This window comes from Rhododendron vialii, chromosome 2a, assembly GCF_030253575.1.
Source record: "Rhododendron vialii isolate Sample 1 chromosome 2a, ASM3025357v1".
NCBI lineage: Eukaryota > Viridiplantae > Streptophyta > Magnoliopsida > Ericales > Ericaceae > Rhododendron > Rhododendron vialii.
Window position 1 is genome coordinate 11,317,395 of NC_080558.1, and position 26,193 is coordinate 11,343,587.

At 39.0% G+C, this 26,193-nt stretch overlaps 3 protein-coding genes across 5 annotated transcripts; 1 reads left to right on the plus strand and 2 right to left on the minus strand.

The window, feature by feature from the left end:
- The first annotated feature begins 805 nt into the window (after positions 1-805).
- Positions 806-3,441, plus strand: LOC131318212 (15-cis-zeta-carotene isomerase, chloroplastic). The gene is made up of 4 exons (XM_058348044.1): positions 806-1,303; positions 2,322-2,468; positions 2,597-2,806; positions 2,989-3,441. The coding sequence occupies exons 1-4, from the start codon at positions 884-886 to the stop codon at positions 3,322-3,324; spliced, it is 1,113 nt and encodes a 370-aa protein (XP_058204027.1). The 5' UTR covers positions 806-883; the 3' UTR covers positions 3,325-3,441.
- Positions 3,442-3,802: 361 nt separating this feature from the next.
- Positions 3,803-21,003, minus strand: LOC131318213 (probable manganese-transporting ATPase PDR2). Of its 2 annotated transcripts, none has more exons than XM_058348045.1 (22): positions 20,738-21,003; positions 20,112-20,455; positions 18,896-18,985; positions 17,845-18,041; positions 17,047-17,119; positions 16,766-16,938; positions 16,498-16,669; positions 15,854-15,958; positions 15,643-15,753; positions 15,444-15,530; positions 15,163-15,345; positions 13,535-13,585; positions 13,240-13,365; positions 12,148-12,227; positions 9,834-9,942; positions 8,858-8,986; positions 7,752-7,817; positions 7,584-7,655; positions 6,395-6,546; positions 5,922-6,033; positions 5,721-5,837; positions 3,803-5,263 (listed from the first exon to the last, which is right to left on the minus strand). In XM_058348045.1, the coding sequence occupies exons 2-22, from the start codon at positions 20,361-20,363 to the stop codon at positions 4,139-4,141; spliced, it is 3,582 nt and encodes a 1,193-aa protein (XP_058204028.1). In that variant the 5' UTR covers positions 20,364-20,455; positions 20,738-21,003; the 3' UTR covers positions 3,803-4,138. The 2 variants fall into 2 exon arrangements, with proteins under 2 accessions (XP_058204028.1, XP_058204029.1); XM_058348046.1 differs by having other exon boundaries at positions 20,729-21,003.
- Positions 21,004-22,769: 1,766 nt separating this feature from the next.
- Positions 22,770-26,098, minus strand: LOC131316414 (transcription initiation factor IIA subunit 2-like). 2 transcript variants are annotated; one of them, XM_058345766.1, is made up of 4 exons: positions 25,970-26,098; positions 25,566-25,719; positions 25,404-25,454; positions 22,770-23,154 (listed from the first exon to the last, which is right to left on the minus strand). In XM_058345766.1, the coding sequence occupies exons 2-4, from the start codon at positions 25,692-25,694 to the stop codon at positions 23,014-23,016; spliced, it is 321 nt and encodes a 106-aa protein (XP_058201749.1). In that variant the 5' UTR covers positions 25,695-25,719; positions 25,970-26,098; the 3' UTR covers positions 22,770-23,013. The 2 variants fall into 2 exon arrangements, with proteins under 2 accessions (XP_058201749.1, XP_058201750.1); XM_058345767.1 differs by having other exon boundaries at positions 25,859-25,998.
- Between the last annotated feature and the right edge of the window lie 95 nt (positions 26,099-26,193).

Below are 26,193 nucleotides of genomic sequence, written 5' to 3' on the forward strand. Positions count from 1 at the left end.
TAGGCCCCGAGAATCTTAGAGCTGGCCAATCAAAATTATTCTTAGTTTGAACCGTTTTGGGCGGGCCAAAATGAACCCAGCCTGGATTATGATGTTGTACTGGGTGCAGGCCAGGCCCATAAACCAAGTCAAACCCGTTAGGTTCCTCAACTCTTTTTTTCAGGCCCATAAACTTGCTTGTTTTGTTCAAAGTTCAAACTAAGAAAACCATTTGTTTTTGTTTTGTTTGGAAAAACAAGTTACCGTGACGGTGAAAAAATGATTCAGTCCCTCTCAGTGGCCTCCACCGTTGTGTTTGTGTTGAAAATCTTTCACCTAGGCTACCTAAATTTTAGAAAAGGCAATTTAAATGAGGTTAATATAGTCATTCCAAAATGGTATTATAAACATTTATGTACTCCTACAATAGAGAATAATGGTAAATATTTGATGTTTTGTGAGTTTTCTTCCATAAACACAATTCATCTACGAGTATATTTATTGCACCTAAACAATTATCGACAGAACCTGAAAAGAAATACCAACCATTCAATGACGAGGTATGAAAAAAAAAATGGTGTTAGGACATCGCCACCCAATTTTTCTGTGGAATTTAAATACAAAAAATATTCTCCTGTGAACCTCACAAGAACATACCATGAGTAATGGTGTAGGATATGGCGGTACCCAAGTCCACTTACTCACTACCTCGGTCACATAATTATTCAAAATAATCTCGCTCACGTTTTCAATTTTCGTACTCACAAATTCTAGTTATTTGTTTGGTTTTTTTTAAAAACATTTTCATGCTTGCGTTTACGCTTCTTTGCACATTATTGGAATGGATTCAGCTCACTAGTCACTACATGGGAAGCACTCTCTCTCTCTCTTTCTCTCTGCAAACATGGCCACTTCTCTCCTCCTTTCAAACCCCTTCTCACCCCTCTCTCACTTCCCCACCAAGCACAGAACATTTGCCCCCAAAGTCACCTTACCGACCCCCAAATCCACTCCACCCTTCCTAGTCAAGAACAACCCGTATTCGCCGCAACCCCCGAGAATTTCCCAAAAGACACGCGCCGGCGCGTCCGAAATCGGAGAAACGGCGAAGGAGGAGGAGGAGGAGGCGGAGGAGGAGGTTGTTTTTGCGGGGGAGGATTCGGCGGAATTCGATTTGGGCAAGCAGAAGATTACGTCTTGGATTTATTTTACTGGGGTTTTGGGCGTTGTGCTATTCGTGCTCGACGTGGTCTGGATTGATAACTCTACTGGATTCGGAAAAGCTTTCGTCGATTCCGTTTACAGCGTTTCTGGAAGCCATGAGGTGAGCTTTTTACTTTTTACCTAACCATTCCTTGGAGAGCATGTTTTCGAGCTTCATCCCAATTTTTTTGCAATAGCAATTACTATTAAGAATGCCATTTTGTTTAGGAGGTGATTATTTAGTTTTTGGACGCTGAAAACAGAAGTACGTGTAAGCGTTCAAGAATTTGTTTTGCTTTTGAACTCATCAGTTTTGTATTAAGGTAGTTTTTTGGTTGATTGGAATTAAGCTAGAATGTAATGGTAAGGGAAGTATTCTTTTATCTTCTTCTTTTGGTTCGACAGTCAGGGCTTACGCACACCTCTAACTTATCCCTTCCCCGGTCCGGTCAAAGCTGACCACCCCGCCGGAACAGGGGAATTCAAAAGAAATTACTTCATTGCATTGCAGCCTGACCCCTAGAATCGAACCCGGTCTTGAAATACCCTGTGGTTGGTTTGCTGAAAACAATGACAGAATGTACTACATTACAAATGGGATAAGAATACCGTCTCCAGCCCTTAACTGTATTTTAAACTCAGAACCAAAATATGAGTTAATCTCCTAAATCTCACTCCCAATCGGGTTTTTCTCAAATTTTTAACCAAACCAAGGGAGTGCTTCTCCCTCTTAAATTTACGACTGTGCCACTAATGAACCTTTTAGATTGGAACTTGCCCATTGGAGTGCTTCTTATCACATGAAGCTTTTACTCAAATTTGGGTAAAAAATTGAGTAAGGGCTTGAGATGCTTTGGGCTAAGTTTAGAGTTCACCAAATAGATTGCGAGAAGTATTTCCTCTCATGCTTATGCAGAAACATTGCGAGGATGACTGTTCTCTCTACTGTTAATCTGTTATTCATGCATATGCTGGTTTTAATATTCAAACTACATATTTAGTATATAAAAGATTTGGTGGCTTGGTCTTTTTCTTTTCTTTTGCTTTGTAATAACAGTGGGTGCTATGTGCTATTTTGTCCTTGGTAATACTCAGATTTATGGTTATTGAAGGCTGAGCGTCTAAACATTGTTTTGCAGGTTGCTATGTTTATGCTTACTCTCATTTTTGCCGCTGTCCACAGTGGCTTGGCTAGTTTCAGAGATAAAGGCGAGAAACTTATTGGAGAACGTGCATTCCGTGTTTTGTTTGCAGGGACTTCTCTTCCGTTGGCTGTTAGCACTGTTGTGAGTTCTCGACCTTCTGTTATGAGCTGGGAGATTTACAAATTTTGACTTCTGCTCTTTCTTTTCTTTTTTGATGGTCTTGCAAAGGTTATCTATATTGATTGACGTTTCACTTGATTGTGGTTCAGGTATACTTCATCAACCACAGATATGATGGTGTACAGTTATGGCAGTTGCAAAGTGTTCCGGGTTTACATGAAGTCACCTGGCTCGCGAATTTTATTTCCTTCTTTTTCCTCTATCCATCAACTTTTAATTTACTAGAGGTAGCAGCCGTTGACAAGCCTAAAATGCATCTTTGGGAGACTGGTATCATGAGAATAACTCGGCACCCACAGGTATATACTAGATCACGCATACGGCATATCTATACTGTGGACTTTCCATTCTTACTATTCATTGGCTAAGCAGTCAGATAAAACATATGATGTATAGACACCCGGTTTGTCTTGGGTTATTTTGACTCTTAAGGATCATAGCCTTCGTCTACTACTGGTTTATTGGTATATTTCACCTCCAGATGGTTGGCCAAGTGATTTGGTGCTTGGCACACACAATCTGGATTGGCAACTCTGTTGCAGTGGCAGCCTCCATCGGGCTAATAGGGCACCATTTATTTGGCGTTTGGAACGGAGATAGGAGGCTAGCTATACGATATGGCGATGCCTTTGAAACCGTGAAGAGCCGAACAAGTGTTTTTCCATTCGCAGCTATTCTTGATGGCCGTCAGAAGTTGCCTGAAGATTACTACAAAGAGTTCATCCGTTTGCCGTATTTAACCATCACTGCATTGACTTTGGGTGCTTACTTCGCTCATCCGCTTATGCAAGCTGCCAGTTATAGGCTTCATTGGTAGGTTAAATAGACCCAATTCATGTCATACGAGAAACATTAGTTTGAAATTCTACACAGTTTATGTAAATGTATCGGGGTTACTTTCTCATGTATTATAGTAGGAAAATTTTCATTTCTTCAGACACATGTTGATGTCAAAGCATTAATTTGATCAGCCATTCTATTTTGCATTGATATTTTCCAAGGAGAGCCTGAATGAACACAACTGATTGATCTGTTAGCCATTGTTTTCATTTTCTTTGTAGATGTTTTCTTATTAAGTTAGTGTCACATGCTTTGAGAAACAAAATACTGGAAAACCAAAATTAACCACTACCATACAGGTCTATTGTTTTGTTCTTGTTTATAATTATGGAAACAAACGTGAAATCAAACATGTTTTGTACAAAGTTTCCCCATTTTCCTGTCCCTCCACAAATCCATGATCCAAACGCAACTCAAGAGAAAACAAAAAGAAGAGAAAAATCAGATTCTTCACGTGGAGTAATTTACTTTTTGTGCTAAATTTACCAATTCTAAACCATCACAGATACACCAAATTGAAAGGGTGAACGGCCTTAGCTTCGTTTAAGCATCCAACAGGAATAGCAAATTCAAACATAAATTTCAGCTAGCATTATAGAACCACCCCTTCAAAAAAAAAAAAGAATGGGGGACACAAAATTCATCTTAAATTCCCATCTCTAGGGAAGAAAACCTTAAATGTAACAAAATAACGATACAAGGCTAATCATTCAACTGCTACTGTTCTTTCTGAAATGTTTCCATCCACCAAAATTGCTGATACTGTCTGCTTCATATCAGCTAGTATCCGTTTAGAGGCGTTTCTTTTCTGAGTTAGCTACAGCCGCCTGTTGCCGCCTCCTCCAAGCAGGGATCTTACCAGGGAAAGCCCACCTCAATAATCGCTCCCACGTATAGCAGACCAAGAACATTAAGAAGGCCCAAAGCAACAGCTTATCCCTCAATCCCCTCGGCAAAGGGACCAACCTCAACCAGTCATTCAAGCCCCTGAACAAGTCCGAGGTTATAACTGTAAAAAACCCAACAGCAGCCAAAAGGGCATACAAAAACGGCTTGTTTTCCGTCACACTCTGGTTAAAAGGGTGCCCCATGTAATTAACTGCAAAAGTTGCCACCTGGATCATCATGCTCACCATGTATGAAACGGTATTAACCAAATTTGGGTGGAACTCAGAATCCGGTTCAATACATTCATCAGGCATGTATTTCTCTGCCTCTTTCACTGATGAGATCAAGAAAAGGATGTGGATCGCAAACTGTCCGAGGAGAGAGAGGAACACGTAAGGGCAGAAGACATTGGGGTGGGGCCGTTCCGCCGAAAGGGTGGGAAGCGGTCGTGCATGAGAAATAAATAGGAAAAAGGCGGCGGTGAATACCCCACTAATGGTTGCCTGAATATCTCCCAACTTGACACCATCCAGATACATAACACTCAAAACGTAGGCGGTCGCAAGGCAGTTCAGGCCAAGTATTTTGAACATTTGCAGGGTAGTGACAAGGGTACTACGGCCCTGACGGATTATGTCCGTAGTGGGGGCCACTGAAGCATGCTTTGCCGTGAATGGGGATGCCATTGATGCGTCACCAAGTTTGACAATTGGAGCGGATCGACCATCACCTCCGTCCTCATTTAGCTCGTCCATGAGCTTCTTTAACTTTTGCCGTTGGGCCTCTGCAGCAGTCAAATGACGGTTACCACTGGCCGAGTGTGAAGAGGATTCTGACTTTGCAACTACTCTGCTCTTTGAAGGGCCCTCTCCATTTACGCTTGGGGCTTTGCTTGACTCTGTAGTAGGCTTAAGTTTCTTTGACTTGGCAGACCTTGCACTTTCATCTTTTGACGATGATTCAGAAGGCGGCTTTTCGGTCTTTGTAGGAGGCGGGATTGCATTCAACAGAGCCGTTCCTACATGGGCCTAAAAGAAAAAGGAATATATCAATAAAATAAATAAGAACAAAATAAAACTACAAGGACTTATTACGAAGAGGAGAGGATTTCAGTCATTTAGGGATGTCTAAAAAATTGAGCTTTTGGCTTTTTTAGAAGCTCAAAAAAGAACAGGCAAAAAAGTTATTTGGAATGTCTAAAGCAAGCTTTTTGGCTGTTTAACTTAATGAGAAAAAGGGAACACTTGACGGTATTTTTTTGCTAAGTTGTTTGGGCTACGTCAGGTAACTTTTTCGCTAAAGTAAAGAAGACGTTCTAAAACCTTTCAAAAAATTTCCAAGCCCTAGCTTTTTTCCTGGTCCAAATGAAGCGAAAGTCATGCAGAAGATAGCAAATAAATGTCCAACTATGCATCATCTTATCTATATGCAAAATGGAACATAGTACAGAATGTGCCAAACTGAATCAGAATCCTACTGCTTTACCTGCTTGAGAGCTCCAACATCGTTAGTTCCATCGCCACACATCAATGTTATCCTTCCCACTGTTTTAAAGGTTGTCATGATGAGTTCTTTTTGTTCAGGAGCAACTCTAGCAAAAACCTGATAAACAAAGCACGATTTTTCTTAAAGAGGCTGACATGAAGTACAAGCTTCAACATATGGCAATTGGGAAGAAGTTAGAACCTTCACATATGGGATGACTTTAAGAACAGCTAAAGTCTGCTGCAACATTGCAATGCAATCGCCCCCGATACAGAGATCATGAGTTGCCGATAAAGGTTCAACATCTTCCGTACTAGTAATGAATAAGATAACAAATTCAAAGGACTATCAAACAAAATTAATCACAAGATTGAAAAGTTCTACAAAATGGGCCCAGCAAGACAAGGAATCATTGGCAACAACTAGAGGACACTCAAGGATTTATCTATGGATGGTCATTAAACCCAAGGAGTTAGTACTGACCCCAGAGGAATGGATAATAGTTACAAAAGGAATGGAATGCTAAGCACCAAAATGGGTATGTAAAACAAGGCTTCAAATAAAGCCAGTAATCCCCAGAGAGAGAGAGAGAGAGAGAGAGAGAGAGAGAGAGAGAGAGAGAGAGACAGACAGACAGACTTGAACTTAGTGAAGTTAAAACGTGTATATCTTACCTATAACCGATACTCTCACTCTCATCTGGCGAAACCCACTCATATCCCGCACCATTCTTTGATGGACCAAGAATCAGAGCTGGTTTTGAAATAATATGAACTTGACTAGCAACATGACAGGCTGTCAGAGCTTGATCACCAGTAATCATCACCTGAAACGGAGTTGTGTTCAATTAAATACAACTAAGTCTACAACTCAGGAAGTAACCTGCAAGAAAAAAATACACACTCCTGAAGAAATAGTACTCATGATATAGATGTTTAACATGATCAGGTAATTGCTTTCAACAGTCGTATCCCATGTTTTAGAAATCGAAGTGTCAATATCGGTGTTCATTTTTGTATCTGGTTATATGCTTAGGTGGGCATGAAAGAGGTAATCCTTATATATCTTGAAACTTCCTTTATTGAACAGGGTTTGGGAACTAGGGTTATACAGTCCTATAGAACGCTACAAGAACCACTAGTGACCTCACTGCAAAATGAAAGCGAAGAAGAATTCTAGTGCTTCACCACCAAAATGGACCCCTACAATCGTGAAAGCTCCAAAAAAACAAACCCCAGCCATTGTTGTGTCCACTATTTCCTAAACATGCACTGGCTTTGGCATCTTCTTCCCTTCAGCTTTGTCCAAGAGCGTGGTCTAGATGTTATTCAATAAGTGATATCGTCATAGGTATTATTGTGTAACATTATCAAGTTGTTGGGTTATTTGGTTGGAGGAGAATGCAAGGCCATGTTCGTTTTGGGACTCTGGACTCAAAAAACTACCTCAAAACCCAAAACGAACATGGTCCAAGTGTTTTTTCAGGATTAGTTCAAGGACACGTAGTCCTGGGATAGACAAACCTTTGTCATCTGTCTAAGGGAATTCCATTTTTTCTACAGAGATCCGAGGGCAAAGTGTCATTTGGAGTTTGACACTTTCACTAGCTCTACTTCTTTGTATTATCTTTCTGCGCTGTCCTCCCTAAAAAAAAAGGGGAGCATGTGTGATTAAGGATTACCTCCACCATTTCCATCCTATCAAACAGTTAACACCGTGTTTCAAGTTGCACTTTTAAATTGCAACACAGGGCAAATTTAGTCACTTTAGCAATAAGTCCAACTTGCGAAATCAAACAAGAAGTAAACTAGAAAAGAGAAAATGTGAAACCTAGGTACACCAGGATAAAAAAACATAACTCACCAAGTCATGTGATGATCCTTTCAGCTCGGCCAACACAGTGGCTGAATCCGCTCTAATAGGACAATTAAATACCTGGAATTCAGAGACAAAGCATTAACCAACAAAATATACCAAAAAAGGAAACAATTAACCAATAATTCAATGAAGAGAACGGAATGATCATTTTACCGCAAAACCTGCAAAAGTAAGCCCACTCTCCACAAGATCTCTATCTAAGCTTCTAGCTTCGCTGACCTTCATGGAGTAAAAGAAATTCCACAAGTTAAACAGAGGCACATACATAAATGAGATGGTAATAAGAAACTAGAAAAGACACCATGATCCAGTATATTTCCACTTCCATGATTACATATTGTGCGTACGTGCGTGCGCGTGTGTGTGTGTGAGAGAGAGAGAGAGAGAGAGAGAGAGAGAGAGACAACATAGGATCAATCGTGGATTAAAGTGTTGTAGGGATACTGGGCTGTCAGAGAAACCAAGCACAAGGCTAGGAGGGATAGACAACCACAAATTTAAGCTAAAAGTCAAAAGTTAGTTTTTCTATCCTATTCACTATAATTAATTGACAAAAAAAAAGAAAAAAAGACATGATTAGTGCAAACGCAATTCACATTTGTTTTGAGAACCAGTGTAGCGGAAAGGGAGTCGCTGTGGAACGCAAAAGTGGTGTTCAGAGGTGAGGCAGTCACCAGAAGGGTCACTCAAGCTGTAGCCTGAGGTTGAATAGTTGTCGCAAGAGTTACCAGAGGATCACTAGAAGGGGTGTCCAGCAGCGGGAAGTGGTGGTGGGAGGTGGAGGGTCCCCAGGAGGTCACGATAACTGGTGGCCAAAGGTGGGGTTGACATGGTGATTAGAGGTGGCAGCAGGTGGCCGGAGATGATGGGAGGGAAATGAAAACTTGTTTTTGATGAACTTTTTCTTTTATTTTTCCTTTCCAAAATCATCAACTTTTTTTGGTTTGAATAAATTTTGAAATATGAAAACTGTTGCCATTTTCTCAGTTTTTTCCTGTAAACGAAAACATAACCAAACAACACCACATCAATCAAAACCCGCATCAATTGAAACATACATGATTGAAGTGATGTCCAAACTGAAGTTCAAATTTAACAAACAGCCAACACAGATAGATTTACTTTGAAGCACAATAACTCACACGAATGTTCACAATATAAACATCATACAAAAATAACCAATAATAACAAGGGAAAATGAGAAAAGTAAGAGGGGAGAATATCCAAAAGAGATCATCACAGAAAGGGACAACTCTTACTGTCATTTCTGGAAGGAACTTGTAAGCCAGGGCCAAGACTCGAGAACCCTGACGTGTGTATTTCTTGTAGGTTTGAACATACGAAGGAGGTAAATCAATGAGCATCTCCTGAATGGTTTCTGGAGCACCCTGGAACAAGGGCGAAATGAAAGTTTGACATACATGGAAAGGAAAGCCGGAAAATAATGTATACATAACAAAGAACAAAACGGAACTGCATGTTCTATTGCTTTTCCTGGGGTCAGGTATCTATCGAGTATAGCAATAGTTGCTACGTTGTTGCCAGAAGCAGAACAAAATCAAGTAACATAGGTTCCACAATTACCCCAATGCGTACCAACACACATGTGTTTACAAAAGATTCACATTTAAATGGGTTCCACAATTAGAAGTATCCGATCATAAATTCAAATGCCCTAACTACCCAACATTAACCTTTTATTAAGTGATAATTCCTGGAAAATCTCGTAGCCTGACCAGTTTCTATATTTACTCCAGTGCTTCAAAGCTGCTACTATATTATAAATAAGGGAGATCAATATTCGACAGGAAAAACTTCTTCATCGGGCCACAATAATGTGGCAAAAGGACATCCGTTTTTTATTCAAATGTAGGAGCTAATGGGCCAGTAATCAACAATGGGATTCTTCTAATTATCCCATCAATCGCACATAAACCATTACATAATGTCGAATTGAAAGTATTGATTTAACTTCTTATCTTTGGATCTATTATCTTCACAGAGGAAAAAAAAAAAAAAAAGAGATGACATGTACTAACAACTAAACACATGATCCACATTCATAAGAATTTGAAAGCAAGAAATGACAGAAACCCTTCATAAACATATGCACGGTTTACAAAAATTAATCAAGCTTCCATGTATGATGTATCCATTCAGTTTATAAATCACACTTCCATGCATCCATTCAATATCTCAACAGAAAAAGGGAAAGTAAAGAAAAGAACTAAATACCTTCACAAAAGCAAGGAATTGCTCCTGAATACGAACAACAACTGCCATTCGTTTCAAGTGAGATGCAAAGTGGTGTCTCTGCACAATTTGAACGGCATTACCACTCCCCCTGGAAATTGTTGGAAAAAATTAGGACTGCAAGAAGAAAGGGTCACCATAATTCAAGAATTGGCGAGGGAGAAACTTTGTGAAAAGAACCGTTCTACAAAAACTGATCAAGTGGCAAACAAACGAGTTTGTGTGCAACATTTACATCACAAACTACCCCTGGAAAACCATAAGACATCGAGGAGCAAAACGTTTATTATGTAATCTTTTTACACCCTGGTAGACACAACTTAAACCCTAAACCTTTCAAGTTAAAACATAATGCAATTTCATTTCAGAGCACTAACTCATCAAGCTTGAATTCCAGGGGATTCGGCAGTTATGTGCAATATGATGAGTAATGAATTTAGGTATACTAAGGGTTTGCTGGAACCTAGAGAAAAGAAAAGAAAGGAAGGGGAAGTTATTTTCCCATGTTCAGTTTGAGAGGAAACAAGGAAGAAAATAACAAAACATAGAATCAATCACAGTATATTTTTCTCTATACTTTCCTCAAAGTTTTCTTTTCCTTTCCCATCCCCAAGTTCAAACAGGCCGTAAGTTTCGGGCCAAAAAGATGACATTTACAAGTTACAATTTCCATTGCCACTCTTATTGTCACAGCTATCAAATACTAGTTACCAGGGGTGCAAACCCTACAGGAAATTTTGGTAGCTTTAAAGAAAGTTGACTACTTTCTTATTATGCATAATTCCTGTGCAGATGGAAATGGCGATTCCCATGCATATGAACGTTAACTGCAACCCAAGGTGGACCCCAGTAACCCAGGATCAACCAAAGATCAGGTAATGTGACTGATAACTGAACTTCCAGCAAGCTCAAAATCCGCAAGTTAGAGGGCTCAAAACGAAGCTCTAAAATGTAATTTAATTGGAAGAAAAGAAACTAACCAATCCCAAAAATTTAGCCTGCAAAAAAGTTGTTTGCTTGGCAATAGCTTCAAGTTGAATGAAATTGGGGTTAAGAGAGGGATATGTGAAATAAAAGGAGACAAATGGCCAGCATGGAACTAATAACAAATGGGAAGTATGTATGACGTTTATTAGTAACAAGACACAAGGGATGTGGCTCTTATGCAGCCAAGTGGGCATGTGTTTTATGAAAGGACATACAAGGCAACTGGATAAAGAGCTGCTTACAAGCAACTACAACGTCCACCAGATAAAAAATACACCTAAAGGAAAGAAACATGACATGCATCATGACCTAAACTCATTATTAGTGCTATCATACAACTAGAATAAAAAAAATCCACTTTTTAGTCTCCTTTTTTAAACCTGATGGGTGCCTATAATTCCCAAAGTTAGTCCCGAACTCTAATTGTATCAAGGAATCGAAAAATAGAGAAGCTAGGTAACAATCAGTCAATCACTCCACAGTAGTAGATGGTATGTTACTTTGAACATGGATCGAATGGGTATATGCAATGCGAACTGGAGCAGGAACATGGTATGCACTAAGTTTGCAGTATGATGAGAGTGGACTCGTGTAGATAACACTTCAGACATTAAGGTACTTGTAGAGCTCTTCAATTAAATAATTAGACCTCCACTAAAACCTAGTTTTCTATATAAGCAAGACCTTTTTTTAACACATTATTCTTGGCCACAATTTTGTCAAAGCATTATGGTCTGCTTATCTTACATTTGTACTGTTAAACTCCACCCTCTCTAGGCATTAGTCCTTTACAGTTTTTACCCCAACTCCAAGGAACTTTAAATGAAGCAAATACAAGAAAAACATCTAGGATAGGTTTTGATGGCTAAACGTGTTGAAAAGAGTGCCGTAATTTGGATCGCTTTAATTCTTTGCATGTTGACTGCACAACTCATTCTATATCATGGTCTTCCAACTTAGGAATCGATTTACATAGCGAGAGCAAGAGCAGACTAGAGAGCACGAGAGCAGGAAAAGATCATTTTCCCTGCATTAATGCAAAAAGTCTGCCTTCAACCATTTTCCCCTTCTTTTAATATGTCAATAGGAGCTTTATCTTCACATGTTTTTCTTTCACCACGTTCCCATTCCCCCCCACATTTGAAAACCTTTAAGATGCATCACAACTATAAGAAAGATGAGTCACTAGTAAATAACACAAACAGAGGATACATGATGAAACAAATAATTAGAACCTATTTAAAATAAGGACCATGAAAAAAAATATCTGAGTACCAATTAAATAAAGCAAACCAAGGTTTCAGCTTACTTTTTTGGTATGGCTTTCTCATCTGATTTATAACTCCAGTCTATTCCCTTAAGTGCAGCCTTCTCAAGAGGATCACCAACCTACAGGCGACAATAAACAAATCCAGTAGCTAAAGCATATGGGAGTTTGGTGCTGCAAGTAAGTTCCAGTTGGAAATCTTAAAAATTGTATTCCTGTGTTCGATAAACAATGGAGCAACAATTATTAATATAACAGGTAGCTGTACAAGATTGTATTCCAAGTAAGTTCCAATTATGATCTATGTTTCTTTAATATCTCTCACCCACGTCATTCTGTTTTGAAATGTCAATTCTTTTCAAACATTATCCCATTGTTTGGATGGTGGCTTTGGAAAACAGTATATTGGATCGCTTGCTACAAATTCAGGCAGGGTAATGGGGACAAATACTGTAAAGAAATCAGTCTGGACAGTTGGATACCCCCGGGCCCTGACATACATGCCATGTTAAGCCAGTCTGGACGATTGGCTGATATTTGGCGGGTGGCCCCGATTACTAGTTCCCAAATGCTATTGATCGACTTTCAGGGATTCGTAGGTAACATACAAGTGAAGATAATGTGGAATTTAGAGTTATTTTCGCTTTGTCTCGCAATTTGGTTGGGTGTAATGCTAGGGCTTGAAGATAATGAGTCAATATAGGATAGAATTGTTGTTTGCAGTCTTTTTGGGCCTCGGTTTCTCTTCTTTATAAAAGAAACCACAGGAATGGTTTGCACTAGCCCATACTGTCTCATAACTCGGGATGGAAGCAGTCATTCCCTTGTTCTTGATTTCTAGAGATTGGAAGGCCATCTTTCGTGTCTTGTCCTCCTTTCATTTGCGCGTTTTCTTTTCTTCTCTTTCCATTAACAAAATTTCCCTTTTCTTGCCTCTTAAATAGAAACACAATATGAACATTTAACTTGCGATTCACTTCTGCAGTCTTGTGATGAAATTCAGTTATTTGTGAATTGAAAAGGAGAAGTAAACACTTGTGAGCATGTAATGTCATTGTTTGAATTTGAAATCATGCATGGAGCTATTTATTCCAAATACAAAAGAAGTTGTTCCTTGCACATTTTCATACATACCAACTTGTTGTCCACAAATACTAAAGCATGGCAAGAAGCAAGAATTTCCATAGTGCGAACAGGCACTTTACTCATATCAGTTTCTAACTCCATGTTGTCAGTCAATCCAACAACTCCGGAAAACTCCTGAAAAAGCAGAAGTGCGACAAATTGAAAAAATTCTTGTATGTTCTGAAAGCTCAGTAGATCCAACCAAAGATGACTCGTGTGGAGTAAAAGTATAACGGCACTAAATAAAAGCCTCAACCAGTCAATGAGCAAAATATATAATATATTGTACTTGAAACTGCCATACCATGTCATCAGATGTGAGTGTTCCGGTTTTGTCAAAACAACATATATCCACCTGCAGGAGGGCATAGAAAAGATAAACAAAAAAAGAAAGAAAGGACAACTAAAATCTAAAATGAAAGCAGAAAAACGAACACTTGTCTTTATGAACCTGATGTTTTCTAGTTTTCACTCTTTTAATTAGCAAATACTGTTCCCCCGAGTGTAGGACTTGTATTCAACAAGAAAACAGATATATCACAAGACACAAAGAGGGTCTAGTTCTTCATTAAGGAGGAGGAAGGGTGCAAAGAAGAGCGCAAGGTTGCAAAAGACATACTCCAAAGGGTTACAAAAAGATGTACTCCAAAGGGAGGACAGGTGGTGCAACGAATAAAACTACCAAGTAAAATGACAGAGCAAGAGGCAGATAGTGGCAGAAGACACTTTTTTTAGTCATTCCACGAAGCACATACTTCCCTGGTAACCAGTCTATGCACCCACAATAACTAGAATGTCACCATTCGAAAGAACTCAAATAAACAGCTAAGAGGAAAATAAGCTGTTGAAACTGCTGTAGCTAATATAAGTCCATAGCCATAGAATGAGAGGGGGCCGCTCAGTACTACCAGTGAACTAATCGAGAAAATCCATGTTATGCCCTTTTCTAACACTGTAGAAAGCACCAAAGGATACATAACTTAGGAACATCCAGAGAGTAACTGTGGCTTTGGCCTCATCCAACACCATAGCTCCTACACCATAATGAATAGAGAGGAAGAGCAGGGACAATGACAGGGTAACAAATACTATATTTACAACCAACACGGCCATGGCAATTTTTAAAAAGCAATCAGAACACACCACCACATGGACCAGATTTGCGACAAGTAAAACTATGTTTCTACTTTTGAATTTCCTTATGTCAGATCCATGCCAAACTTTCCAACATTCCATACAGTGGGCAAAAACCGAGTTTAAATCCGACTATTTCTTTTTAGGAAGCTTTATTCCCAAGCATAAATTGATGTTGTTGGGATTTTAAACATAGTGTTTGGCTCAGCGTGCCCCCGTGGATTTGGTTACACAATGCCACACCTTGCGACCACTCTAAAAAATGACTTGCGGGTGCAATGTCGAATGCCATAGAAGACTAATTGAAACCCTCCCTAACACCAACTGATTTTAGGAAAGATGGTGGAAAACCAGTCCGACAAGTGGTATCAAAGCCAGGAAGTCAACAAACTGAATAGTGAGAGCGTCATCGTGAGAGGGGGAATGTTGGGCCCAAAGTGCCCCCGTGGATTTGGTTACACAAAGCCACTCCCTGCGACTGCTCTAAAAATAGACTTGCGGGTGCGATGTCTAATGCCATAAAAGACTTAATTGAAACCCTTCCTAACACCAATTGGCTTTGAGAGATGGTGGAAAAGCCGTCCAACACATTGAATCCCAAATTATTCTCTTCATACTTGTGATGTGTTTCGCGCGTCTAAGCAATGGACAAGTGCCGCCAAGGGTCTGAATCTTGTTGGGTTTATGACAAGTTTTTAAACACAAATGGGGAACATTTAGACATTTAAATTTGAAAATGTAAGACCATGGTCTCAACCATGAGTCCAACATGAACATCTCAAAATTAGTAATGCACACCTTCCCAGCAAATGGAATTCGAAAAGGTTCTGTACAGAATATTCCCCGTCGTGCCAGTGCAATAAGAGATGTATTAACAGCTATTGATAATTCCATTGGCAGCTCAGGTGGGATCACAGAAGTAATTATCAACGAACAACTCAGGAAAAGCTTGTATTTGCTCCTCGTCGGATCTTCCAGTCCCTGCATCAAAGAAAACCTCGTTGTGATTCACAAGTGACCGAAAAAGAGCCACTCCACCAAATGCACAAGTCAACTCTAGTTCAGTGGTGTTTACATACCTTTTTTAGCACATAACCAGCCGCTATAACTGCAAATACAACTAAGAACAATATGAAAAGCCCACTTTCCCAGCTGTTAGCAGTAACCTATTAAAAGTAGAATTGAGTGTTACAACACAATGTAAACAGAAACAGAGTAATTTCACAGTAACTTCATAAAACTGACTTCTTCTCCAACCAAATATCAAAAGCTATATACCCTGTCTGTAGAAAACAAAATAGTTCGCATCAGTTTTCCTTGGCTGGTTTCAAACCCAGTTCGTAGAACAACAGCCACGCAGCCACCATCAGGGGCTCTCAAATGAAAGCTCTGACTCCAGCGGGAAAAGGAGCAACAAAATTGAATTAGTGAGAACATACTTATCAGTGGAAGACAAAGATGGCAATAAAAAGTCAATAACATGCACAACTTTATCTGGTGTATGCTGCAATATCTTCGTTCCTCCGAAAAGAACATGGTTTTTATCTCGCCTAACTGACAACTTCTCCTCAGCTCCCCTACCCATGATTGAAGCCTGAAAACATAGTGATAAGAAAACAAATAATCGCTTCACATGGGCATAAAGGGAAGCATAGCTGTCATCAGAATGATTCTATGAAACTAAGATGCAGATACAGCTCTTATCATCTAACAAGTTACATACACATCCCTAAAAGCTTGCACTAACCACGATGCAGATACTGCACACCTTAGCAAATGATTTAATTACAGGTACACCGTACACTTAAAACTCTGAAGAATATCTAATACAAATAAAATTTCCAAATCTACCCACTGGCCCCATGGTAAATCACACAAAGAAATCAACAAGCTACATTAAAATATCACAACGAAAATGACATTTGAGATAATTAACACAAAGAAATAGCAGTAAAACTAGTTACAAACAGATCAAGCAAGAAAACACAAGGCATGATGTGAGAAAAGTACTGCAAAAACAAAAATATTTAACCACCAAAAACAAGGAATGTCTGCCTTAGGATATCAGGTGAAAAACTTGTAAAGCAGATCACTCATAGAGGATGCGAATGAGAAACCAAAAAAGACAACTACCTTCCACTGGGGGGTAGATTCGCCGGTGAGAATGGCTTCATTAACTATTGCACTTCCAGCTAATATAAGCATATCTGCTGGTACAGACTTATCTTCTCCATTCTCACCAGTAGAACGTCCTATGGACACAACATCTCCAGGCAGAAGATCCATCCCAGAGAGTTTCACCCACCTAATAGTCCCAATATTTGCAAGTCAGCAGATAAAATTTGCAAAGACCATTAAGTAAGGAAAGCAACGATAGAATTTCTTATTATTGCTAACTTACTTGCCACATCTATACACCATTAGAGTCTGGCCATCCACTCTTACGCGTCTAAGCTCAGTTAGAGTCTTCAAACGACTTTTTGCCATTGTTGACTCAAACATAAACAGCATAAACAGGGTGAACAAACTGTAATACCAGTACTCATCCAAACACCAGAGACCCACACAGAAGACCTAAGTAAAAAGAAGCAAAGAAAAAGGTTGGGAAAGAGTTAAGAACTTATCAAATATATAAGGATAAAGTGGCAAACAAATGAGACGGGTGATTTGAAAAGAGCAAACCTGAAATACGAAGAAGGGCTCCATACAGTGCTCTTTCATTAATTTCTGGAATGTGGGCTGAGGATACTCAAATCTGAAGGCCAATCAACAACCATATTAGATAGGGAAAAAACATAAAGGTAACCTATAGATACCTAGGAATACGAAAAATTAATAACGCAGTTGCCCCAGTTCAACTGACATAGTATCGCAATCCAAAAGCCTAACGTGCCAGTAAGAAGTGCATTGACAAAAAATGGTTAAATGTAAAGCAAGCAAAAGCCCAGATATGCAAAAGGACTAGGATACCACATGCACTTTGGGCCAACTTATACCCGTCAATCAAGCTATGCTAGAGTTATTTATTCGCTAAAGTAGCATGATTACTGCAGCTCGATGCGTCAGGTAGCTTTTGGAAACCTCCAAAACTTTCTTTAAAAAATTGGATTAACGAAAAACGGAGATTGAGCAAAGCCTTCACACTGCAAAACTGGCAGTAATGTGTCGTGCTTCATGATGGAGCAAAAGTGTAATGTAAAATTCAAAACAATAAATTTACATTGCAACGGAGCTCTGCACTGAATGAAAAAAGCCGATACAAACATGGATCTACGAAGTGTTGAAAAATTATATTCCAATAATCTAGTTGAAAGAAGCTACTAAAGAGACCTGGCTCTCCAGGGAAAAAAACTCATTTCCCTGTATTTTTGTTCTCCGTGTTGAAAGAGTTGAAACAAAGAATAACAAGTATTCAGTAAAACCAACTAGTTAGAATGCGCGGCAGATGGATACGTAAGAGTAAAAGGCAAGCAAACCCACGCGTTGCGTCCCCACTTCTCAGTAGCAGCAATAACTTTTGCTTCAGAGCCATGGCCAGAGCTTTTGAGATAGTAGCCAAATGCTTCCTTAGAAGGATAAGGAAGCTTACAAAAGGTCTCCCTCTCTTTCGAATAGATAAAGCATTGCTTTCTGAAATCGAAATAAACCTCTTCCTCCTGTCGTGACGAACTTGCCAGCTGTGCAGGGAAAATATGTTTTAAAACACAGTATTTAAAACATTAATGCAGATAGCCTAACAAAAATTGCATACGACTTCACTATTCTCTGATACACAAGCACATGAAGCATCTGTCTACTATGAATTACATGGACTCCGTGATGTAAGACAACTTCAGGAAACTTGCAAGAATAAAGCTTCTACGGTTTCGCTCACGCACAGAATTGTGAATGGTTTGGGTAGGGTTAGGATTCTTTGGGGGAAAAGAAAATTCTGGGTTCCGAGATGAATAGGTGCAAGATTTGCTGTGATTCTTAACAGTAGACGCTTGTTGGATTGTCTGAACAGAGGCTATTTAAGGGTCTGTCTGAATCGCGACATAGGGAAGCATATCGGTATCGAAGGTCGAAAATCCCTTTTCTGTCGGCAGATGGCCAATACGTAATGTAATTGACAGTACCTAGAACCATGCTTTAAAAAATGAGCAAGTTGGGGTTCGGTTGAAGTGGAGGCCTACAAGGAGCAGGGATTAGGGTAGCAATGAGAGTGATTGGATAGAGTTTAAAAGGAGGCTGTAAGCTATTCAACAGAAATGATGAGTAACAGAAAATGAAAATTCGTCCATTTCCACACACACAAAAAAAGAATATGAAAAATTTCTAGGATAAAATGGTGTCTTAAAACTAAGAGAATTTTTAACACTGATATGAGTCTGGAAATTTGCATCCAGACTCATAAAAGATATCATCTGCATATTGATGAATATAAGCAATTTCAATTTCTCAAAACAGATAGGTTTGTTGTAAGCTTCAAAAAAATGAAAGAAAAAAGGAAATTCATTGATGAATATAAACAGAAAAATGGACTCACAACCTTCCGAAAATGAAGTGGCACAACTTCTTTAGAACCACAGAATTTTGCCGGAGTTACTTTGCATGCATCTGCTTGGTGAATATCATTAACCTGTACCAAAGCACCAAATAGGATATCAACGAAATATTGTTCAACATTCCTTGTGAAAATTAGCTGAATGCCTTTGACCATATAAACTGAAGCATACCACCATTTTAAGCATCACATGCCAGATTGTAAACAGGTTTGTGTTTGATTAAATTTATTAACACATATAAACTATGATCCACGGCCATTGTGGCTTCTGTTGGGTTTTTTCCCAGCTTGACTGTGTGCCCAATTGGCCCAAGTCATTACTGTCAAGATTGAACATAAATTGGCCTCCTCAAACTGGGGAAGAATTCATAAAAGGAGAAAGCTCAAGAATAAGAGATGGATAACCTATCAGGAAAAGATGATCAGCTTATGGTTATCATGAAATATTTGACCTCAGAGATTATAGTTGGATTTTAGAAGCAACACAGCATTTGGAGCAGGAATTTTCCTCTTTCGGTTGCTTTCTATAATTTGTTTGCTAATATGGGCCATAGCAAGTAGAATACTTTAGCAGAGTATTGATTAAGAGTCTCTGGCCATGGGTTGGTATAGGAGCATTTATTTACCAGATTGTTGCAGGACTTGGAGTTACAGATGTTGGAGGACTTCTTTGACCTCCTTTATAGGATTGAGATCCCAGTAAGCAGTGGATAGGATGCGTGGAGGCACGGAAATGGGTTTGCTCAGACATATCTTATCATCCCTTTGGTCTAGGAGGATCGGACAATTCCTTTCCTCGGATATCATCTGCGTATCAGACGCTCCACTAAAGTGGCTTTTCAGTGTATGGTTAAGTTGATCATGAGAGGTATTAAAATGGGAAGTAGATGTAGCATGTCTGACAAAGTGGAACAATAAATTGTTCATCTCCATTACGACGAGGCTAACAAAACATTACTTGCTTTTATTCTCGCGCAAATGACAAAAACTCTTACATTGTGCGAAAGAAACAACCATGAAAATAAACAACTGACCCAAGCACAAAAAGTCGAATATCAAGAAGGAACATAACTAACAATGGCAACTGAACAGAACAGTTAACACACCAACAACATGGAAAACCTGAATTCCAGAATAATGCATCCAAAGACGACAAATGACAGATACAATTTTTTATAGCGCATTTGACTATACTGCATACCTTAGAATACTTGACAAAACACCCAAAATCCACCGACCAAACCGTGAATAGAAACGCCAGAATATGGAGAGCCACGAGGCCACCAAGAACTATGGCAGCATCCCCAAAGTCCAAGCTGGGTACAACGGTTACTATCCAAGCAGCATATATTATGGCGAAAGGCCATACATCTAAGCGCCATGGCCAGTGCCTCTTTCTCAACAAATCAACATGATCTACCACTTTCCCACCAACATGGAACCTCCCTGGCATCACGACTCCCCACAATAAATCCACTTACAGCAACACACGTCCAAATCCGAATCGGGTTACGAAAATAACGAAGAAAAACAACCAGCACAGTTCTGCATAAACAAGGGAATTATGAACATCACGTCATAGTCAAGGAAAAAAGAGGATATACCCATCTCAGTTCACGGGGTTAATTTGGAGTGAAGTGGGTGTTCTGCGTGTCAGTTTCGTGTTGAAGTTACAATTGGAACAATACGGTTATTAGAACAATTGTATTGAATTGGGTTCATGCTGGATCAATGGGATTAAAATTCAATTCGATTGGGTTCATACGACATACAGAGCTTGAATCACAAGACAGCAGAGAATGTGTGGAACATAGTTACCATACTCACGTAGAGAGAGATTAGTATGAATCGGCTGTGCGAGGAAGTATCCAGAGAATTGGATCCGTGTTGTTGAAGAGAAAGGATCAGGGAGAAAGCGCAAACCCTAATCCATGTTTTGCTCCGGGTTTTTTCCTTTTTTCTTTTGTAATTAGATTCTCTCCGCAAATAGTCTAGACGATCCGAGGGCGGAACGTCAAAACAAAGCAAAATGTTTGATCCAAAAAAATACTACTCCTGAAAACCAAAGCAAATTGTTAAATTCAGAACTAAAGGACCCTTTTTCGCTAACTGAAAAGTTGTATATATTGGGGTGATTTTGGCTCAGGGTGAAATTTTCAAAGACTGATTCTGTTCGATCCAAATATTTCCAAAACTGATCCTGACTGGAGTATAGTTCAATTCGATTCGAAGTGGGATTGGTCCGGTCGGATATTTCAGTTCATCCGAAATATAAAATTTTCATTTATTTTAAAGTGTATGTATGTAAAATACATAGTCGATCGGTTTGGTTCCGTCTGGTTCAGCAAAATTTCCAAGAAACTGAGACCGGATCAAAATTGGTCCGGTCCGGAAAAAGTCGACCTTACCATGACTGAATACCGAACTGATTGATCGGTTTTTTCGGCCCATCGATTTTTGTAACACCTCTATACTACATTTTTATTGTCTTGTCTTGTTCAAAAAAAAAATTGTGCTTGTTAATTTTGTGTTAAATTTTTATGTATTATAGGTTTGCTCCAAAAAAGAGGAATTAAAAAAGTAAAATTTATGACTTTCACAAAACATTTTTAAAAATCCAAAATTACTAGGGTTTGAATTCAACATCTCCTTGTGATAAGATTGTGACGGAATTTAGGGTTTAATTCACCTATAGCCACAGCCTAAGCTAGACTCTCTTTCCTGAGGTTCCGACTACGACACTCCAAAGTGGTATGGGAGTATGATTTTCCCATTAATAAATGACCACATAATGTAGCAAGTATAATTATACAACGTAGTAAGTGTAGCCATATAGTGTGTACATACAATATAATAATGGTAACCATATAACGTAGCAATTGTTATCTTAATAAATGGCAAGTAGAACCAGTTTTTGTGGTTAGTAATACTACAATTTTTCGCGGGGAAATCAGAAAACCATATTGCTTTAAGCAAATCTACCTTACTGTTTTAGATGATTTTGATCTAATGGCTGTGATTTACTTCTTTCGAACTTAGATAGTTCAGTATTAAATCATAAGACACAAATAAACTACTCTATTGAAAGCTCATGTTAAGGGTGTTAGGGAGAGAATTATTTTTAAGATTTTGAATGGTGTATCATACACCATAGATTATTGAATTACGATAAGAATTCGTTCTTGTGAAAGTGTTTAATGATGCACGCAATATAAATTTTGTGAGTGAATATAATCAAAATCTTAAAAACTCCTCGATAAATGATTGGGTGTTGTTAATACCAAAATTGTTTCTGTTTGAGCCAAAACTACAGCATGTAATACAATTTTGGCTGAAACAGGAATTTTTTTGGCATTATCATATTCCTAGATGATTTTTGGATTATGCAATTTCCTGTTCATTTCTGATAAAGCATGTTGATAGGATTCTTTTCATAAGCGTCAAAATTCCAAAATGCAAAATGAGTAATGCAAACGAGGCTGCCACACAAGCTTCCAGTTAGGATATTATTATTATTATTATTATTTTATATTATATTAGTAAAAAGAAGAACATTAGCCTTATTTTGGATGGCAATTTCTGGTTAAAAATATTTTGACAAAAAAAAAAAAAAAACTATAAATTGGACAATTTCTGAAGGGATTCCGCCCATATTCTAGAGTAACAAACTCACAAAGTTATTTCTAATCAAATCCGCCAATCTATAACTTCTAAGATCCATTCTTAGAAACATGCACCAAAAATAACAAACCTGAATTGAGTCAAGGAGAGTTATGATATCATACCAAACCACAATTTGGGAAAAGGCAGATCATCAAAGCTACAATGGAGAGGCAAGAAGAATAATGAAACCACATACTCACACAAAATCATACAATAATGCTTGTTAAATGATCAAGTAATATCTCCAGTATGTTATAAAAGTTGGTCAAAAGGTTTTGATGGTTTCTACAGATTGGGTTCACTCTTATTTCAACTGCCTGAAACTGCAGCTTTGATTATACCAAACCCCAGTTTTTCTCTCTTTAAACATCCATCCCCTTTTGCAACGACAGATGAAAACTGAATCCTTTAGGGACTCTCTTTTCACTGCACGAAGAATCTCATTGTGTGAGCAGTTTTGAGTCGCATGCCACAATCTTAACTCGGCCGACGTTCTCTTGGTTGTCCTCGCTCTTAAACACTGCGTCTGTTAAGATGAAGGTCCAAACGTTGTCGCAGAATCTGTAGGTGTGCAGATGCCCCTACAACAAACAAAAGATGAGTTATTAATGAAAAGGACCGCTTAACCTAAAGGTTTAACATTCATGTAAGGGTAGAAAATGAAAAGAAAGAAACAAAAAGAAAAAGAAGCAGGACATATCATAAAAAGGCAAACCATGAGACACTGGACATATTGGGTGGAAGGAACCACAGAAAAGCAACATTTCTACGAGATTTGGGGACAGTTTAGGTTGGAAGATGTTATTGCGAATGACCAGGGTTTCTATTTCTTCCTGTTTGCTCATGACAGGGGATGGTCGGATGGATAAGCTTCTTCAAGCAGGTCCTTGGTTTCTATTTGGTTCTCTTTTCTCTTCTTTTTTTTGGTTGGGATGGAACACATATGATTGGGATGTGCTATCACAAGAAAAGAATCTCTGATGTACTCATAGTTGTCAAGGGTGAAAGGCGCACCAAAGAGCAAAGTTCTGCTGGGCCCGAGGCAAGAGGTGCAAGGCGAGGCGCACCTATGCGGAAAAAATAGGAAAAATAGCATACACTATCATTCCAAATAATAAGCACTAACCCAATGAGTTTACCACCCAAAACATCCATCAAATGTCAAATAGTCACCGCTCCCCAAGCGGGATCTGTTCTATTAGTATTATCTTCGCTTGACATCTAAAAACAAAACCAACAAGTTCAATTTACATTAGCTAATAACCTAATACACTCTTTGAAAATCCCAGAACTTGTTTTTATATATGAAAAGTTTTGAACTTGCTTTTATATATTAAGCTATTTCAGAAAATAAAGCTGATGTTCAAAACTTTGGAAAAAAATCCTTGTCCTATTCATTAGGATGTGTGTTGTGAATAATTTTATATGTACTTTTATATGCTCAAAAATACGGATATAGTGTATAGATACGCATGTAGGGAGAGGCAAAAGAGGGGAGAATAGTCAGAATACCTTGACTGTGTGTTGTTGGCTGTTGATGAGAAGAGAAGATCGAGAGAGACGAGGGGAGAGATGACTAAGAGAGAAGAGAGGAGATGAGGTACAGAGGAGAGATGACTGATCGACTGAAGTTCCTCCAAGTTAGCCAACTGATCGATGCAAATGAGAGAGATCGATGAGAGGACTGAAGAAGATCGGCTGTTGATCAACCGAGGACTAGTTGATTTGCCCTTTTGTTTCGTTTGTGATTGACGGCCAAAGGTAAAAATTTAACCTTGATAACATAATCCTAGGTATCCTAGGCCTGGGATCGATTTTGAGAGAAGCACGCCTTTTCGCACCTTGTTGCCTAGTCTGCGCCTTATTCAACTCGCCTCGCCTAGAGTTATACAAGACGATGGGGGTGCGCCTCGCCTCGCCTCTTGCCTAGGCATGCGCCTTTAACAACTATGAATTCTTTCCATAGCGTCAAGTTCATTTGATATATTGCCACCATGAATTGAGAAGAACAAGCACCATTTATAATCTTAATAGAAAAAAGAGTGCAAATTGGTTTCTAAGTAAACTGCACAATGTTGATGCAACCAGAATTCAACAAGGCTTCAATCCCTTTCAAAGACAGAAAACATCAACATAAAAAAGTATTCAATCCCGCGATCCACATCCCCACCTTATGCTTTGGTTTTATGAGCACATGGAGCAAGCATGCTACTAGTTCCAGTGAAATGACATGTGTCTTCCAAAATTATTAAGAAGGTTAGTTTTGATGGATACTTATTGTATACAACATACGGGAGCAACAAGATGTTCCTACTCCAGTATACGGTACCCTAAAGGTCAATCATTTATTCAATTGCATGAGAATTACTGCCAAACAACTAGTCCTTAACCCGGAATACAAAATTACACAATCACTCAATTACACAATCACTTGAAGACAAACTAAAACTACAGACACCTAGCTCCAGTGTACATTTTAGTTTGCCCTTTTTGGCAACAACTGAAATGCACACAACTACTGAGCATATTTTATACTACTAAAATACCCACTATCTTCTAAACTCTCCCCTAACATTCAATTCTCAAGTCATTCAATTTTAAGCCTTAGGGTTTGACCCAATGGTTGTGTGTCGCTCCTTTGGAGTGTGAGGTCTAGGCTTCGACTCCTATGCACACCTCGTAGTAATATACTAACTAATACTAGCATCCTATCGTCTGACCCCAAAAAACAAAAACAAAAACAAAACCCACTCCCATCCCTTCACGGTTGGCGATCCATAAACCAACTGATATAATAAAAGAGTCGTAACGAAACAAAAGAACCATTTACCTTAATGGACACCTTGCTCTTAACTTGGGTCTCCAAAGCTTCAGTCATCGACTGAAATCCAACAAAACGCCACCACAAAACACAAAGCCGATATCAGAAAACAATCACTTGCATTCATCTAGATCTCACATAACGCAACGGAAACAGCTCCGGATTTCATACCTTATCGAACTGAACGAGGACTTGGATGGCGATCTCGGGACTGAGGGTCCCGTTCGAGACCATCTCGTCCAGTGTTTCGGTCAAGCACATGCCTATGGTGGACCTACGGTACAGCTCAAACGTCGCCATTCTCTCTCCTTTTCTAAATCAAGATCTGTCAAGAATCGATCAATTTCAAAACTCCAAACCCACCAAGCAAATAAAATAAAATAAAATGATTGCAACGAAAACTGCAAATCAAACAAAATTCTCAAGCAGCTGTAGATATCGATGTGCGTGTATATATAGGTTACAAGTGTACAGGTGCGTCGATTGAAATCTGTAGGGAGTGATGATTGAGGCGAGGATGTTAAAATAGAGAGAGAGAGAGAGAGAGAGAGAGAGAGAGAGAGAGAGAGAGGTACTGGCTCCGTTTGTGACTCCTGAGGTTGGGTAGGACAGAGCGAGAATGAGAGGGAGAGAGATTGGGGCTTTTATACCCTAATTTTCGTAGCCTTGATCTTATATAGGGGAGCGATCGGATAGGAAACTTGAATGACGAAAAAGCCCATGGTATTTCGTCTGAAATTTTTTATTAGAAGACTAGCTACCAAAAAATAAGTGCCTTAAATATAGGAAATGGCAAACT

Bases quoted from the DNA above. Each gene is read 5' to 3' on its own strand.
- LOC131318212 (XM_058348044.1), top strand. From the start codon at position 884: ATGGCCACTTCTCTCCTCCTTTCAAACCCCTTCTCACCCCTCTCTCAC. The intron at 2,469-2,596 runs GTGAGTTCTCGA...ATTGTGGTTCAG, and splicing joins CGTTGGCTGTTAGCACTGTT to GTATACTTCATCAACCACAG. The intron at 2,807-2,988 runs GTATATACTAGA...TTTCACCTCCAG, and splicing joins GAATAACTCGGCACCCACAG to ATGGTTGGCCAAGTGATTTG.
- LOC131318213 (XM_058348045.1), bottom strand. From the start codon at position 20,363: ATGCCAGGGAGGTTCCATGTTGGTGGGAAAGTGGTAGATCATGTTGAT. The intron at 8,987-9,833 runs GTATTTAGTTCT...CCCTTGTTCCAG, and splicing joins AATTCCTTGCTTTTGTGAAG to GGTGCTCCAGAAACCATTCA. The intron at 7,656-7,751 runs GTAAAATGATCA...TCTGAATTCCAG, and splicing joins TTACTTTTGCAGGTTTTGCG to GTATTTAATTGTCCTATTAG.
- LOC131316414 (XM_058345766.1), bottom strand. From the start codon at position 25,694: ATGGCGACGTTTGAGCTGTACCGTAGGTCCACCATAGGCATGTGCTTG. The intron at 25,455-25,565 runs GTATGAAATCCG...GTTGGATTTCAG, and splicing joins TCCTCGTTCAGTTCGATAAG to TCGATGACTGAAGCTTTGGA. The intron at 23,155-25,403 runs GTAAATGGTTCT...TGTTTGTTGTAG, and splicing joins AGAGCAAGGTGTCCATTAAG to GGGCATCTGCACACCTACAG.